Genomic DNA, 18587 nt, shown 5'->3' with positions numbered 1-18587 from the left:
CTAGAGCTCTCAAGCTGTTCACTTCGCGGCTTTTGTTTTGCTTTCTTTTCGGACAAACACAGGGACTGTCTCTCCTCCTCCTCTCTTCTCTCTGTCTTCCTGTCTCTGTCATTCTTTCTCCCTCTGTTTCTCTCACATTCTGACCTGTATCTCTCCCTCTATTTGGTATCTTGTCTTGTCTCTCTGTCCCTCCGTCTGTGTCTCTCAGCATCTGTCTCTCTATCTTTCTGCCCTTTGTCTTTCGCTTAGTCTTTGTCTCCCCCTCTCTTTCCTCTCCTTCTGTCGCTGTCTTTCTCCCTGTATGTCTGTCTCTGCCTATATCTCACCCTTTCTGTCCTACTCTCTCTCTCTTTGCCCCCCACTCCGTTCCTGTCTCTCTGTCCTTCTCTCTCCCTCTATGATTTGTTCTCTCTGTTTGCACTCTTTCCCTCAGTTTTTTTTCCTCCCTCTCTGTATCCCCCTGTTTTTAATCTGTCTCACTTTTTTTTGTCTTTCATTCGCTCTGTCTCTCTATCTTTCTCTCTCCCCCTCACTCTCTCTCTCTCTCCTCCTTCCGCGTGCTGGTCCTGCCTGCATGGCTCCAGAGAGCAATGAAAGAAATCCCCCAGCAGGAGCGGACAGCCAATCAGAAGGCTGCGCTGCTGTTCCCTGGCCGGGATTGCCATGGCTGCCACCATCAATCAAGAGGCGAGCGGCCAATGGGAGGCCGGGACTGGCACGCACGCGGCGTCTGCTTCCCCCCTACTCCCCCCACTCCCCCTCCCCTCCCCTCCCGCTCGGCGCTGCCAATGATCCGAGCCTCGGTGCAAGTTGTCAAAGGCTCGGCTCGTTTAACAAGTCAGATCACTCCGGCTTAGCAAGTCATGGCGACCACAGCATCTAATCATTACATTACGAGCAGCAACATCCTCACCTCCAACTCCATCGTTCACGCAGAGCCAGGGAGCATGCAACAAGGGACAGCCTACAGGGATGCACAGAAACTGGTCCAGAATGATTACATGCAAAGCAATGGACACCCTCTCAGCCACGCTCACCAATGGTTAACGGCTCTCTCCCACGCCGAGGGCTCCCCCTGGTCGGCCGGCGTTCCGGCCAGCCCCCTCGGCCAGCAGGACATCAAGCCCTCGGTGCAGTCCGGGAGGGACGAGCTGCACAGCGGGGGCACCCTCCACCACCGGCCCCCTCACATGGTCCACCAGCACGGCAATCACCACGGGGCGTGGGGCAACAGCACCTCCGCCCACCTGCCCAGCCTGGCTTCCAACGGCCAGAGTCTCATCTACTCGCAGCCCGGCTTCACCGTCAACGGCATGATCAACCCGGCCAGCAGCCAGGCCATACACCACGGGCTGAGGGAGGCTCATGAGGAGCACCACGGGGAGCACGTCCCGCACCACCAGCAGCACCCACCGCACCACCACCACCACCACCAGCACCAGGGCCACGAGCACTCGGACGAGGACACCCCCACCTCGGACGACTTGGAGCAGTTCGCCAAGCAGTTCAAGCAGAGGAGGATCAAGCTCGGATTTACCCAGGCCGATGTGGGACTCGCTCTCGGGACGCTGTACGGCAATGTCTTCTCGCAGACCACCATCTGCAGGTTCGAGGCGCTGCAGCTCAGCTTCAAGAACATGTGCAAACTCAAGCCCTTGTTGAACAAGTGGCTGGAGGAGGCTGACTCCTCGTCCGGAAGCCCCACCAGTATAGACAAAATCGCTGCCCAGGGCAGGAAGAGGAAAAAGCGGACCTCTATCGAGGTGAGCGTCAAAGGGGCTTTGGAGAGCCATTTTTTGAAGTGCCCCAAGCCCTCGGCCCAGGAGATCAACTCTCTGGCGGACAGTCTGCAGCTAGAAAAGGAGGTGGTCAGGGTTTGGTTTTGTAACAGAAGACAGAAAGAGAAACGAATGACTCCTCCCGGAGGAGCTCACCCCGGAGCCGAGGATGTATATGGGGCCAGAGACACTCCGCCGTCACATCATGGGGTTCAGACTTCTGTACAGTGAATGACCACTTCTCTCACTTTTTGTTCCTTTTATTTGTTCTTTTCTTAACGAACAGCTTAAAACACTGGACTATCGTTACGATAGCTCACGCTAATGATGTGTTTTGACCTATACAGAAGGAGCTCGCAGGCAAATGCAGTGAGTATATAAATGACAGCAGAGGCACTGATATACATACCTTTACAAAACTGTGGCAAACAGACACAAAACTGCCTGGATAGAATGTGACCTGAAAGGCTGCTATCATTGATTATGTATAGATCCACTGTGACAGGCGGGGCAAGGGGATTTTGTTTTGTAGGAAAGCAGGGGAGGATTTGGCCAGGACCTGCAGTTTTGTTTGATGGAGGAAAAAGAGCGCAAGGAGGGTGGGGAAAAGAAAGGAAATTCCAACACAATGCTGTCCGGACTAGCCATCGTAGCAGTCTGTTTTATTTTTTGAAATCTCAACCGAGTGGGAGATAATTCTCATTGAATTGTATGAGGCGAAAGGCTATGTGTGTGAACAGAAATTAGGCTGTGTCAATCAGGCAGAGAGGGGCTCATCTCGAACGATACCGTTCTCTCCAAGGTCTCAAGTTGGGAGCTGCAAAATAGCAAACCGCGATCAATTTACACAAACAAAAAAAAAGTAACTAAATGAATGATAAATCGATAAACATCAGACGCTCTAAACTACGACGGATCACCGACTAAAAGTTTAATCCCCATGTTTAACAAAAACTAATTCCGGTGGCCAAAATGCAATATCTTTTTTATACAACAGGAATATTACAAATCTGAGACTTGAACGCCTCCGAATTAGCACTGTACAATAATGAATTAAACAAAAATTCTCAGTCAAAATGCTGTAGTTCCTGCCACATTTTTTTCTCGGAAAAAATATATATTGCAGTATAAAACATTGTACTTATTAAATGTGCGCCCACAATCTATCATTTTAAAAAAATCGGCAGTCGGATGTAATGAGATAAAACGCCCTGTAAAACATGTCAATATATTGCGCTTTCTTACAAAGAGCATATCCAAGCATTCAAAATTCTAGAAAAGATGTGTACATATTTGAGATATTTTGATGTGGTGATATGATTGTAATTTAACCGCAGTTATAGCGATTCCTAAAGACAATAAAATTTAGTGAAGTGTTAGAAAAAAATTTAAAAATTAAAAAAAAAGCACCGGGTCAGATAGGTTGGTACAGAAAATAAACCCTGAGACACAAACTAAATTTGTGTCTGTTCGTTTAGTATCATGAAGTTAAACGTGGAGTACTTTGTTAGAACCTTTTCTTATAGGTTTACGAAGAGCGATTACCATGCACATCTTATACCACTATGTATATATGTTGCATATATTTGTCTTTTGAACTGAAGAAGAACAAGCATTATCTGAATGATTTTTTTTCCTTGTATACATTTTTCCATAATGCTGCCCAGGGAATTTTAATATCATTTTCACGTGGCCTGCCTCAATGTATTTATTTCTTTAAAAGAAGTTCTGGAAACTGTTCTGTAGCTTTAATTGATTAGATGTTCTATGTGGGATGTACATTTTTTCCGTTATGCTATTTTTCCCCTTCTCTTGAAAAGATTGTTTTTGGTACATTTCAATGTGTCTTGTGAAGATAAAAGAAACAACGCAGAGTCCCTTATATATTTATGTTAAAGTAATATTTTATTACTTACATAAAAGAAGCAATCGCAACCTCGAAGTCTTTATGTCTTGGTTTTGTGCTCTGACATTTCCTGAGCGGGTGGCCAGAGATATAGTCTGTTTTTCAAATCCGTATCATGGCCTCACTTTTATTATTCTAATAAGGGTATGAACATAATATTCCTTTCCATAGACACATTAACCTCATGAAGAGAATCCGGAAAGATATTGAAAAACACGCTCACACAGAGACACAAATGGGCACATCTACTTTATCAAATGCATCGATTTCGCAAATGATATGTTTTTGTTTTACTTTTGGGTGCGCATACAAACAGAATATGTTTTCCACTCATTATTTAACACATTAGACCTGTATGTGCGAATGTTACAATCGCGCAGACAGGTATCTGCTTACTTACTGAATCAGCATTTTATAATTTAATGCTTCAACTAAGTTAAACCATAATCTATTGTATGGTGCACATGGCAGCTAATAGGAATCACACATATTTAGTGCATGCATATTGCTTTAAACCGACCTGCACACATTTTACACATGTGCCACGTATACTTGTTATTTTAGATTGTTGTATCTCTTAACTAACACACCAATATGGGCAAACTATAATTGTACTTATGTCGCACGTGTTTGTTACCCGGCAGTGTCGAACAGACGGGGTTTTCCAGTTGTAAAATATTTTGCTCTATTGACGAATACTTAAGCTCATTTCATTTTGAATTAGCTGTAATATTTGGTAGATCGGATTTCTCTCGAGAAATTAAAAGTTGCAACCGGCTGGCTGACTGGCCGGGCCCTGGTTCGCTTCTGCGCTCAGTCAATATTACACACGTACAAAACATATTCAGTTAAATTATCTTATCAATACAGACAAAAAAAAATTGACAGAAAGAAGAAGTGTTTTCTGACCACAAACGTGCTGATCGGGTGAAATGTTGTAGTTGGTTATGGATCGGGAGCATTGTTCAATAGCAGCCACCGCAGTATCTGTAAGGAATGCGGCTGCCCTCTACAGGCCAGGGCCCCACACTGGCCCACGACTCTCCACCAAAGCAGTTCAATTCTTCCTGCTACGATTTTCAATTTCTTTTTGTGTGTGTGGTCTGGAAGAGTAGGCATTTAATTACATTTGTGACTAGGTATCGTGACAACAAATTGTCAACTAGCGGGCCTATTGGTTAGTTGGGGAGAGTGGACCAGTTGTTGGGAAACTACAAAACGACCCAGGCAAATCTTTCCCTTCAATATTTTCTCATGCGTTTGTCCCGTTGCAGTGCTAAACTTTGAGAAAGTGCGAAACGTACCCAAGACGCACTGACGGCATTGTGGCTAATATAGAAATGTGTCTCTTCAGACAGAGCATTCCTTGATATGAGTTAAGACAAAAAAAACGATTTAGTCCAATCTAAACAAAGCGTGTAGGCGATTAAACAACAGCTCTTATTGCAGAATAATAAAACGTCTAACAAATATATTATTTACTATTTAATCACTGCAGTTTTCAATTTAAAATTATTCAGCGACTTTCTAGATTATTCTCAGATTTTAAATGTAAATGTAATCGATACTCAAAGTTGTCCAGTCTGTCGGAAGCCCCAATTTGTTCGGCGAATTTCCTGTCGTTGTTGAATGGTTGATACTGCACTCCACTTTTAAATTAGTTTCACACCAACAAGTGAAATGAAGACGTGCATAAAGAAACCTTGTTTTAAATGAAATCCATTCTAAGATCTGAGACAAAGAGATGTTTTGCTGTCACTGGGAATTATTAAATTAGGTTCACGTAATGTCGCCATTAATTTGTTTTCATAAACTGTTTTTAAAACACCGAGTTCTATCTTCCCCATCAACACTGACAGCCCGAGACAGACTAAATAAAATTGATTAAGTTTAATTCCGTCTTTTTTTTTGTATCTGTCATGCTGCTATCGAATTTTTTTCGGGAAGAGAGACATTTTTAATATTAAGCGCGGATTTCAAAATGGAATAGTGTTCTTCAGTAAGATCAAGACAGTTTTTTTCAATATATGATATATAACTGATGGAACAACGTTTCCGCTGTCTCGTTTTGCTTCCTTTAAAATTAATGCGGATGATGATCACGAAAGATTTTATTGAAAACTTTACAGAATGACAGTCCCTTAAAAACAGAAACCTCTTCTACCCTTGAAAATTGATCTCCATAGAAAAGGGGCTACGATACATTCAAATAAAACGCACGATTTAAGTGATAACTGTACTGGAGAAATACATTCATTTCGTCAGTAAATATTACTACGACCATAGTTTTTAAAAATGTTCCTGAAAAATATGAAGAATTTGTGAGGTTTCTAGATCTGGTTTTCCCGGGCGTTGGGATGAACAATTCCAGCAGCTAACATAGAGTGGAAATTAAAAACTTGCTATTGCAAAACTGCCGATACGGTGAACACTAAATTACTATTGTGATTTGAGTAAATTGTAGCCAATAAACATTTCGATTCACTTATATATATACAGTTATAATCATGAGGTTCAAAATTAAATATGACAATATTTGGACGTATATAAAGAGGACAGACTTAGAAAGTTTGAAATTAAGAAATTTTAACAAAGACGTATTCAATATACCAAACTTGTGTGCGCGTCGACAGCACTGTTGCGGTTGGGTCCTCACGTCTGACGGAGACACATTTATAAATGTGATTACTTATTTCAAACTGTAAACAAACACCTCGGTGCGTTCAAACAGGCTACCCGTCCATAAAACATTTGGCAGCTTATTAAGGCCAGCCATGAAATAGATTTTAACTCATAAGCAAAAAAAAAGCCTTTTGATGGTAAACAAATTGATTAATTTAAAACGTTTCAGTTACTTTTGACTATTAAACTCTAATCGGAGACAATGCGTTTGAGTAAGTAACGGGAACGGAGGGGGGTGGGGAGGCGAGGGAATTTATGAACTCCCCATCAGATAGAGAGCAAAATCAGGCGCGCGTCCATTCGTTATGCTTGAAAACTATGTAAACTTAACTCGAGGCCGCTTTGTGCAAATACACGAACAAAGACCGCAGCCTTAACGACCAAAGTAAGCAGATAGGCCCGCACGAAACAAACTCCGAACAAAATTATTAGCCCAGGGAGAGGCTGGACTCCAGTCACACATGTGGACTTTAACAAAACATCAACACGGACAGTTTCTGTGCATTGAAGGAAGGAAGCACGTCAGTGACTCTTTCGGACCTTTACAGACTGAGAACTCTTAGTCTCGAAAATCAGATTGTACGTTAACCCAACTCCCCCCGTAGCTGGACGTTCATAAACACAAGCTACACAGACACTGAGATAGGGGGAGAGATTTGCAACCATAATATGTTCAACCAACTTGGGTACAAAGCGCTCAGAACTGTCAGCAAGACCCAATTGTGTAATACAGTAAAAACACACGCAAATAAAACATCCATCATAAAGCGTACAAGAAGATTATTTCTGCGCACAGTCCACGGGATGTCCAGACAGACCAACAAAAATATAACAGATACCACAGATTGCAAAGTCATGCAAGTTATAGAACATATTCCATTCAGGCTTCCATGATCACGAATGTATATTTCAATACCTCTGCATTTGCACTGACATGTACATGAATAAAAACACGCGTGTAAAGAGTAAGAAGGTGAAGGGGGGGGGGGGGGGGGGGGGTCCGCATTTGCAATAGAGATGTTTTGTGTCAGTCAATGACCACAAGGGCGAGAAGGTAATGTGAGCCCAGTGGAAAGTGGGGTTTTGCAGGAATTCCCATATAATTTTGTATTCTGATTGATTTTCAAATATTCACATAACAGAGCTCGAGTAATGCGATTAGTAGCCCAGGTAGAAGCTGTCTTAAAAGGCTCAGATGGTTCTGTAGATCAGGCGGTCACATCTTCTATTACTCTATTGCAGCCGTGCGTGCAATGTTACCGCTACACTGTCCAGTGATAGCTCACATGATAATTGTCAATGTTTCCACATACACCCGAGTGACTTGTTGCCCAAACTGTACCAAATACAATAATACCGGCGAATGTTGTCTGATAGAGAACGCGTGATTCTAGTACTAAAAAGTGAGAAGTAAGCATTCAAAGGGTTAACCAAATATTATTTTGAGTTAGCGACCTTGTTGCTCACAGCATAGCTTTGCTGTTTCTGCATGAGTCTGGAAATAACCAGTGCTTTAGTGGAAAGCATACGTCTCCATTAAAACTCAGCGACGTTGTTCTATTTAGTCAGGGACGCAACTTATCAGTGCAGTAAGAAATAATCCAGGCCCGATGTATCTTTGATTCTGTATTTTGAAAGATATTCTAAGGACCATAAATTACCGTGCTTCAAATGGATAATATATAATGTTAGCTTATGAGTAGCTAATGGATACCTGGAAATCATGTTTTAGAGGCATAGTTATACTTGTCACTGATCTATGCACTTTAAAAAGATAATAGATCTCCACCTATTAACGAATAAGACATTTCCTATGTTCAGTCCCAGACCATCAATGCGATTATTACCATCGCGCAATAAAACAATAGGAAACGGCCTGTGCCTAATGAATGTGGTTCAAACGTCATTTCCAACAGCGACGCCGGTCTTTGTCATTACAATGTAAATAATATTATGTCATGAAAGTTCGTAACATCTCCCCCAGTTTAGGAATGTTCATCCTCGCAGGCTTTTTTTTTGTTCGCTGTACTTTGTTGTATCACAGCAACTTGACGGCTCAATCCTTTATTGTCAATAGCATTTCTTTTATTGGACATGCAGATATAAAATTTATAATATCGGAAGCAGCAATTAAATGCTATTTACTTGCGAGTTTCTGCGGGCTGTTGGTTAGTCACTGGTACTGGTGGGTTGGACAGTTACCTTCACTGACATTGTGTAGCTGCAATTTGAAATTAAGTTTAACACTGAACGAAACTCATCCTAGGAATAGTAATTGTGGATATGTTTACGTGCTTGTGTGGGAAAAATTGGGAGAGTTTAAAACATGAAGAGAAAAAAAACAAATTATACCGTTGATGTCTTTTTGTAAAAGAAATATACTTCGAATACGTACCTCATAGAAAATATAGTTAAGCATTGTCAAATCCAGAACTTGTAAGTTTGTTGAAATAACTGAAGGAAATACCTCGGCTACAGTTCCCTTCATACCAGTTTTGTGCTTTTAGAAATGTAGCCACTGGTTTGATGTTGCTTTTTAAAAAGCCAGTCACATAAAAAATGGAGGATAGTAGCCAGTTCCAGTCGGAACATGAAAGAAGACTGGCTACATGTAAGGTGGGAAAGTTTCTTGCTGCACTATGAATTATGATTTGGGCTTCTTTTGTACTCCTGCCCCCAAAGCAATGGAGGCAGGAACTGTGGGGAAACGCAATCAATTATTAATCCATTTACAAAATCTTTGACAATCGTAGAATTGGGATCAGAGTTTGTTGCTATTTCGTAAGTGTGGAATTAACACACAGCCAGGTAATGCATTCGTTACTACCCATACGTTTTCTTGGTATCAACGCATCTTGCGATCGCTAAAATGCTGAAAAGTATTATCAGCAACGTATTTTAGCTTCAGTGATATCAATAATTTGTCACTACCAGGTCATTTCGAGGGGAAAACGATTCAAGGCAAATCTAAATTATTGTGAAGTGTGCACATTTACATCGTTGTCAAAACTAACTCGTTTTTTTTGATCGACAAACAATTCTATATTTCCATCAATCAGCATTGGTAAACACTACCTAAAAGCAAAACGGAATGTAAAACATTTATTAATATAAAACTCCAACATTCCACATAAATTAAATTAAATAGATAAATTTTCTATAGAAATGCTGGCAACTCGTGAAAAAGTCTTTTTGGTGCCTGAAACATGTTGGAAAGTTTTTTTTTGTTTAGTCTGATTAGATTAGATTCCCTACAGTATGGAAAGTCTTTGGCCGTAACCTTGTAAACCAACAGAATCATACTGATTTTGCATATTCCAGTCAGTTCAGGAAATTTAATGCAACAGATTTGAGGAAATAAATGTAAATTTCATGTTCCGGCACAGTTTGTACACCAGACAAAAAAAGACTCCTAGTGTAGCATTGCTGTCAGCCACATTGTTGCACGTTTACTAACAATACTGGTAACTTTCTGGAAACATGAAGGCAAGTGCACATTAAGTTGGCATAGATAGGATATTTTGTCAGTTACGTACAATTTTTCTGTGGCTTCAATGGAGACATTCACTTTAAAGGAAATTTGATTTGAATATTTTCCAGCAGACACATTTCCAAACCTCTTAACAGACACACACAATATGAAGTGTTTTGAAAGTTCGTGTGTCTTCTCTAAGCTGTCTGCTCGCCAGGCTGAGTGAACATGATACAATGGCGCGGCCTATCGGTAAGAATGGGCAATTACTGCTTCCAAAGGTTGCCGAAACCCGTGCAGTTTCCTTTATGCCAATACAATTCTACCGGGAATTAATGCTTTCGTGACATTTTACGCCACGACATCATTATAGATTTTGCAGCGAAAAGAATACAGATTAAACACAATTGTTAAAAAAAAGTTATGGTAACCCGAGCTTTACTTGTACAGACAAAATATCGAGGGTTGCTAAATCCTTTACTGATTGTTACAATCGGAGTGAATGCTCTCTGATCAATCATCGATCAGGCCATCGAAAAGAGAAGGGCGGTTGTTTCTTGTGTGATCTATACGACAAGCAAGTTTGCATGCTGGCCAGTTTAAGGTAAGTGTCAGTTGTCTGCAGACCATCCTGCAGTGCTCACTGTTAATCAAACAAATATTGTTGTATTGTGGTCAATAATCGTTAGCTCCGGTGGAGTGGAAACGCGTACGGTAATGAACATTGCACTAGCTCCACTGACGTGGAATTGAATCCGCACACAAACCTTATGTTTCCCATTGTATATAAAACATAATATCGCCTAACGCTGCAATATTATCAATGTTTGAGTTAAACATCCCAGGACAGTTCTATTTTGAAAGAAATGTCGCAAATGTTGTTCTTTTGAAAGTTTGTTGTTCGTGCGTGTCATATAAGGCAGAACGACGTCATGTTAGCCAGTAAATAGACGCCATCGCAAGAGAGGGACTTCATTTCCAAATTCTTCCAAATCGGAACACGGTCTCGGGACGTTCTGGCTTTCAGACTGGACTGTGTGGGACTGACAGCAGAGGGGCTGGTGAACTGGCTTACAAGTTGCAGCTGCTGGAGAACGCTATTGTGTGGACACATCTAACGGCTACACCGTTTGGACATGCTATTTGAATGAGGGGGGAAAAGTATATGTTTTCATTTTTGAAGAATATGACGAGTTGCTATAATCATTCTAACCGTCTGTTTTTTTTTCGCTTCGCCTAGTTCACACTACTTTCAAATCTTACAGTTTACGCCAAATGAGTGGGAGCCCAATTCGATCCATGAACATTAGTTTACATGATGTCCAGTTTTTCTTCACCAGTAAAAACAACTTATGTTTTACTACAAACAGTTGCCTCCGTCTAGGTTGGCAAATGAGAAACGGTGACATTGATAGCGCTGCTCCAATCCACGGGTCAGCGTGAAAACTGTTCTGCTTCGAGTTACTGGACAAAACCGAATTAGACTCAATTAAGGGCAGAACAGTATGTTAACTTTGGGAATTAGCCCCCAACTTCAAACTACCAAATCGAATTTGAACTTTGAAAATGTTTGCACGTTGCGATACTGTCATTTGTGTTGTACAGCCTTGATTCCCGCTCGCTGTAATATTTATAGATAATTTCGATAATGAATACATTTCTCTGTACTGGGTTGTAATATTTCCCGCAGTTCCCTTTCGAGGTAATTACAAAACGTAGTTACCAAACCCCAAATTGTTGGACATCTGTCTAGGGGATTGAGTTTTTTTTTAAATATACGAATGATTTAAATTGTACTCATTAAAGGATAAGGAGAAATCCGAAATGTCTGTTCATTTAATTTAGAAAGAGCAAAACTAGAGTCACATTCACAAACTGCCCCGTAACCTTTTGCAGACGAGCAAGGACAGGAAAGCACAGCGGAACCCATCGCCAAGAGGGTGAGGTTTACAGCGAAAGCAATTCAGTTCAAATATTGTACCTACAGCTAATGCCTGTTGAAGTAAATATTGTGAATGAGGGAAGTTTAGAAAATAAATCTCAAAATATAGTTTTTATCCACTTGAATATTCGCAATTAGAAACTGGCATTCAGACATTTGACAATCTGTATCCACAAATGCCTAAAGTTATCACTGACAGGCTGGAAATCAGATGTAAAGAACATTCATCTCTGCCTAAAATGCACGTCACGACTTCTTTTTCCTTAAACAGATCGGTGACTTTATGCCAACGAATAATCTCGACTCCTTTCAAAAAGTGCCTCACTGTTGCAAAACACTTTGGGACATCCTGGTGCTCAAAAACATTATCAAGGCGCACACTTTCTTCACAGTATTGAGAGCGTGGTCTCTGTAACCTGTCCACGCCAATGTTGCGGAAAGCTGCTGCAGTTTTCTGCTGAGTTTGTCTATTTCGATCCCGACATGGACTATCGAAGAATGTCCAGGTCTCAAATCCTCACACAAAAGGAAGTTCAGCCGGAGGGAACACCGGCAGTAAAATTGTTTCGGTTACACGTCCCCTACTCTCTCATCAGGTTGCTTAATGAATAATCAACACAAAACCATATAAGGACAAAATAGAGGTTGTATTTTAAAAAAAATACAAGTAAAGAAAATAAAAGAATCCAAGAACACAGCTTCACATACATGCTATTGCCAGCAATGTGAGAACATCTTACACGCAGCGAATCCTGAATGACACAAAGTTAAAAATCACACACCAGGTTATTGTCCAACAGGTTTATTTGGAAGCACTAGCTTTTGCTATAAATTCTGTGTCTTATGGTCCTATTCCACAACCACCTGATGAAGGTGCAGCGCTTCAAAAACTACTGCTTCCAAGTAATCCTGTTGGACTATAGCCTGGCATTGTGCGATTTCTAACTTTGTACACCCCAGTCCAACACCGGCATCTCCGAGCCATCACTTCCAACTAGCTATTGTTTCTCATCAGGAAAACTCTGAGAAGGAATAAGCTTCTGATGGCGAAACTTTTATGAGTGATTCGCAAAGTTCAGGCTTCCAGAACTTTGGAAATCAAGGAGATGAGAGGAAACATGTTACTTTGACAGTGAGATCCCGTACACACGCTGTGGGTACATTGATTTGTTTTATTTAAGCTCAGGGATACACTGGAGCGCAAGCAAACCTTTTCCCAGTAAGGGATGACAATATACCCGAATGTTAGCATATTATTTAGATAAATGTAACACGAAGCTGTAACACAGCGCAGTGCAGTGTATCTGCTGGAAAACACTAAATGTCCAATTTGCTGGTTAGGTGCCTCTTGATTGTTCAATAGGCCGCTGTAGAAGACACAAACGCACAGACCAATGCAAACTTCTCCAATGCGCTGACATTTCTGCAAATATTGAATCGTTGCAATCTGATTCCACCGACCGACGTCAAAGCCGAGCAGTTTCTTTAATAATTTAGTAAAGGTTTTGATTTACAAAAATAATTTGAAGCGATATATCAAATTTTCAGTTTGCATCATTTGTAAGATAGATAAAAACTAACTGTCAGAAAGTTGTAAGGTTAAACGTTCATTCAGAAATAACCCAGAACCACAACATTCAGAGCAAGCCCTCTCCCTACCCCCAAAAGGACACCTCGAACATTTCATTTCAAATTCTACCCTAAACATCTCAGGTATAAATCGATAATAACATTTCCACCCAAGAAATAATGCAAATTACAATCACAAGTCAAAATGTTAATACTTTACCATCAGCAATGAATAATGCAGACTCGACCCCCTTGGATCTGACATACACGAAATTGATACCTGTTCCAGTTTGAGATTCGTTTTTTTTGTGTGGGGAGGGGGAGATGGGAGATGGTGGTGGTAGCTTCACGCTGTGATAATTCCTCCCTTTGGGGAATAAATGCACCAAGTAGGGTTTTGGATAAATCGACATGAAATGGGATGTGTACATAAAAAAAAGTGACAAGACTGCAACCCAGTTCTAAATGTAAACTGAAACCATTCGATTTTTAGTTTAATAATTAGGAAGCAACACTTTGCAATAAACGGTCGTCTTCTATAAATTGATAAGAACTCTACTGTTTGTATAAAACTTTAAACAGACTTATCTGAACACAACCAATTGTTGTACCCTTTTAGGCAAACGCACCAGGTTAGTTTCTATCGTTTATTTAAATATTCTATTAAAATACGTGGAGTTAACATATCATATTGAATCATATGTGGAGACACTTTTCAGGATTAACAGGTCCTCATGTTAAAACAGTCTGAGGGTGCGCCTAACAGAAGTGCTGCACAGCACCGATACATTTCTTCAGGTTAATATGTAAAGGTGAGGAAGATACTGGATATTCCAGCAATTTAGTTTTAACTCGATGGCTGTCTGCTGTCTATATTATTTGCAATGTATATAAATACTTGTAGAAAACAAACAAAAATTGACAAGAGGTTGGACTCAACAGTTGATTCTAGGAGAACGTGAGGTCTGCAGATGCTGGAGATCAGAGCTGAAAATGTGTTGCTGGAAAAGCGCAGCAGGTCAGGCAGCATCCAAGGAACAGGAGATTTGACGTTTCGGGCATAAGCCCTTCCTCAGGAATGAAGGGCTTATGCCCGAAATGTCAAATCTCCTGTTCCTTGGATGCTGCCTGACCTGCTGCGCTTTTCCAGCAACACATTTTCAGCTCAACAGTTGATTGAATAGAAACAAAAGGAGATCAAGGGTCAATTTCAGTGAAAAGAATATTCACTTTCACTCTTAGTTCTTGGTTCCATTTGAAGAAGTGGAATATGTCAAATTCCAACTAATCAAACAGTAATGCATTCTGCATTCCCAATGATCAGTGATTGTTTTAGTAGAAGAAAGACCTCTCTGCCTTTAAATTAGGGATAGGTCTTGACCCCAAACTGTAGGTAGTCAAAGACACTAGCTTCTTCTCTCTCCTGGTTCAAAACAATGAAATAGGTCTCTTCATTCTTCAGTCAGATCACATTCATCGGAACAAGAAAGGAATTACTATTTTTTGAGAAGGTAACCTTCCATTGGGAGGTTAATTTCACTTTCTCCAGGGTAATTAAGGATAGGCAATTTAAAAAAGAAAATCTGCAGTTTACCAGTTTGCTTATGCCAGTTAACAGTTGGTTGAGGGGAGGTCACATGTGATCCATCTCACCTGGGTGGGAATGTCAAAGTACAGATAAAACAATACTAATATTTCAAAAGAGGTGAGCAACATAAGGTTTATGATGGAATAAAGATATATTCATCATTCACTTCCAAAATCCCAAAAGCCTGTATTCCATCTACAAGAGTCGAATAAGGAAGTGTTGGAATATGCTCCATTTGACTGATAAGTACAATTGCAACAACACTCAATTAGCTCTATATCATCCAGGATAAAGCAGACTCCTTGATCAACATTCCACTCACTAACTTAAACATTAACTTATAGCACATCCTATCTGCATAATTAATTATCTACAGATTTCATTACAGCAATTCACCAGGATTTCTTTGGTGCTTATCACCAGAGCATTTCAGCCTCTCCTATCTACAGTGCAATGGTAGTAGATGCATTGTAATCACTGTCACATCCAAGATCCCCACCAACTCAGACACTCTGATACTTCTGAATAATATCAACATTCTTTTGGGCTTTCTGGATCCTGGAACAACTTTATTTGAGTGCTTTCACCATATGGACTACAATGATTAAAGAAGAAGATAACCACCATCATTATCTTACAGTAATTGGATGTGAACATAAAACATCAGGTTTATCAATGATGCCAACAACCCAATACCTTTTTAAAAAGGTCTCACTGTGAGTTGGGAATAATCATAACTCTGAGTCAAAATGAAGTACATTAAAATTAAAGAACCACCAATTCTTTGACAGGAGGTATTAAATTCTAAGGGAAGCAGTGACCTTGTGATATTGCCACTGGAGTCATAATTCAGAGACTGCTGGCTAATGTTGTTTGGATACAGTGGATTTGAATCCCACATGGCTAATGATGAAATTTGAATCAATGAAAATTTGATATTAAAAGCTTATCTTTTAGTAGCTAGCCATATAATGATTATCATAGAGTCATAGAGTCATTGAGATATACAGCATGGAAACAAACCCTTCAGTCCAACTTGTCTTGCTGACCAGATAGCCCACCTCAATCTAGTCCCACCTGCCAGCATCCGGCCCATATCCCTTCCTATTCATATACCTATCCAGATCCTTTTAGATATTGTAATTGCACAGCCCCCACCATTTCCTCTGGTAGTTCATTCCATACACATATCACCTTCTGTGTGAGAAAGTTGCCCCTTAGGTCACTCTCCCCTCTCACCCAAAACCTATGCCCTCTAGTTCTGGACTCCCCCCACCTCAGGGAAAAGACTTTGTCTGTTTATCCTATCCATGCCGCTCATGATTTTATAAATCTCCATAAGGTCACCCCTCAGCCTTTGTTTTCCCTGCATTGGCAGATGCTGAGGGGTGGAGAAAGTGAGGACTGCAGATGCTGGAGATCAGAGCTGAAAATGTGTTGCTGGAAAAGCACAGCAGGTCAGGCAGCATCCAAGGAGCAGGAGAGTTGACGTTTCAGGCATGAGTCCTTCTTCAGGAAGATGTTGAGGGGTGACCTTTTAGAGGTTTATAAGTGAATTGTTGTAAATTCCCATCTCTGATTCAGAAATGTTCTTCAGGGAAGGACATTATAATCTTTACCTGATCTGGCCTACATGTAATTACAGGCTCACATCAATATGGTTGACTCTTACCTGTTGTTTGAAATGGCCCTAACAAGCCAGTCAGTTCATTAGGCATTCAGAAATGAGCAATAAATGTTGGTCCAGTCAGCAAAACCCACATCCCATGTATGAATAACAATATCTTGTGATCAAGTATGGACAAGAGAGTTCTGATGAAACAGGTCAATACAAATTTGATGGCAACAGTTTGCTTAGAACTCATGTACAGTAACAGGGTATTTTATGTTTTGATGTGACCTAGGAGAGATCTACAGCAGTCCTCCACCGCCAAATCCTAGCCACCTGACGACTGGAGGAAGAACACCTCATCTTCCACTTTGGGACCCTCCAACCACACGGAATCAATGTCGATTTCACCAGTTTCCTCACCTCCCCTCCCTCCACCTTATCCCAGATCCAACCGTCCAACTTAGCACCATCCTCTTGCACTATCCGACCTGTCCATTGTCCTTCCCACCTATCTGTTCCACCCTCCAATCTATCACCATCACCCCCCTTCATCTATCTATTTCATTCCTAGCTACCTTCGCCTCAGCTCTCCCTCCCATTTATCTCTCAGCTCCCTTTGGCCCCTCCCCACATTTCTTATGAGGGCTTATGCCCGAAATGTCGATTCTCCTGCTCATCGGATGCTGCCTGATTGGCTGTGCTTTTCCAGCATCACACTTTTTGACTCTAGTTTAAACAGCAATCAAGTATTTGGCAATATATAATTGCCACATCAGTGTGAGAATAAATATCTGAGGAAAATAGGCAGCTTATTATAGTTTACATGGAGGGCAGAGAAGGATAAGTGAAGAGAGGTGAGGAAAAGCATGCAGAGCAACATTTCTTGAAGATCTCCCCCATCTACTATCATATTTTGGGACCCCTATCCCAAATCTGACCCCTATCTGTTGTTTGTAATTTTTACAAACAACTTGGGTGTCAGCATAGATGGGTGGGTTAGTAAGTTTGTAGTTGATACTAAAGTCGGTGGAGTATGGACAATGTGGAAAAATGTTGCAGGTTGCAGGGAGATTTGGAAAAACTGCAGAATTGGGCTGAAAGGTGGCAAATGGAGTTCAATGCAAGTAAATGTGAGGTGATTCACTTTGGAAAGAATACTGGGTAAATGGAAAGATACTTGGTACTGTGGATGTGCAAAGGGATCTTGGTGTCCATGTACATAGATCACTGTAAGTTGCCAACCAGATTGATAGTGCTGTTAAGAAGGCATACGGTGTGTTAAGTTTTATTGGTAGAGGGACTGAGTTTGGGAGCCGTAATGTCATGCTGCAATTGTATGAAACACTAGTGCAGCCTCATGTGGAGCATTGTGTGCAATTCTGGTTGCCCCATTACAGAAAGGATGTGGAAGCATTGGAAAAGATGCAGAGGAGATTTACCAGGATGTTGCCTGGTCTGGAGCGAAGGTCTTATGAGGAAAGGCTGAGGGACTAGGGTCTGTTCTCATTGGAGAGAAGAAGGCTAAGAGGGGATTTAATAGAGACATACAAGATGATCAGAGGATTAGATAGGGTGGACAGTGAAAGTCTTTTTCTGAGGATGATGACATCTGCTCACAAATGGGGGCATAGCTGCAAATTGAAGGGTGATAGATTTAAAATAGATGTCAGAGGCAGGTTCTTTAGTCAGACAGTGGTATGGGCATGGAATGCCCTGCCTGCCAATGTAGTCAACTCAGCCATATTAGGGGCATTTAAACAGTCCTTGGATAAGCACATGAATGATGATGGAATAGTGTAGAGTGATGGGCTTAGATTAGTTCACAGGTCGGCACAATACCAAGAGCCGAATGTGGTGTATTGTCCTATGTTCAATGTTCTATGCACTACATAAAGAGAGGGGAAAATAGAGAATCTTTCAAAACTGAGGCATTACCTAGTCCAGCCTTAGAATGAACCCAAGGATCAATTATGAATAACAAGATTAACCCAGTCTATTGCATTTCTATTTGGAATACACAATAAATAGGATACTTTTA

The 18587-nt window shown here is 41.0% G+C and overlaps 1 protein-coding gene across 1 annotated transcript; it reads left to right on the top strand.

Annotated features, from left to right (window-relative positions):
* The first annotated feature begins 863 nt into the window (after positions 1-863).
* On the top strand, positions 864-2747 carry pou3f2b (POU class 3 homeobox 2b). The gene has a single exon (XM_060820822.1). It carries the CDS (start codon positions 864-866, stop codon positions 2007-2009), a length of 1146 nt encoding a protein of 381 aa, XP_060676805.1. The 3' UTR covers positions 2010-2747.
* The last annotated feature ends 15840 nt before the right edge of the window (positions 2748-18587 follow it).

Source organism: Hemiscyllium ocellatum, chromosome 3, assembly GCF_020745735.1.
Source record: "Hemiscyllium ocellatum isolate sHemOce1 chromosome 3, sHemOce1.pat.X.cur, whole genome shotgun sequence".
Taxonomy (NCBI): Eukaryota; Metazoa; Chordata; class Chondrichthyes; order Orectolobiformes; family Hemiscylliidae; genus Hemiscyllium; species Hemiscyllium ocellatum.
Note: the sequence above shows the minus strand (reverse complement) of the source record. Positions and strands in the feature narration are given on the sequence as shown.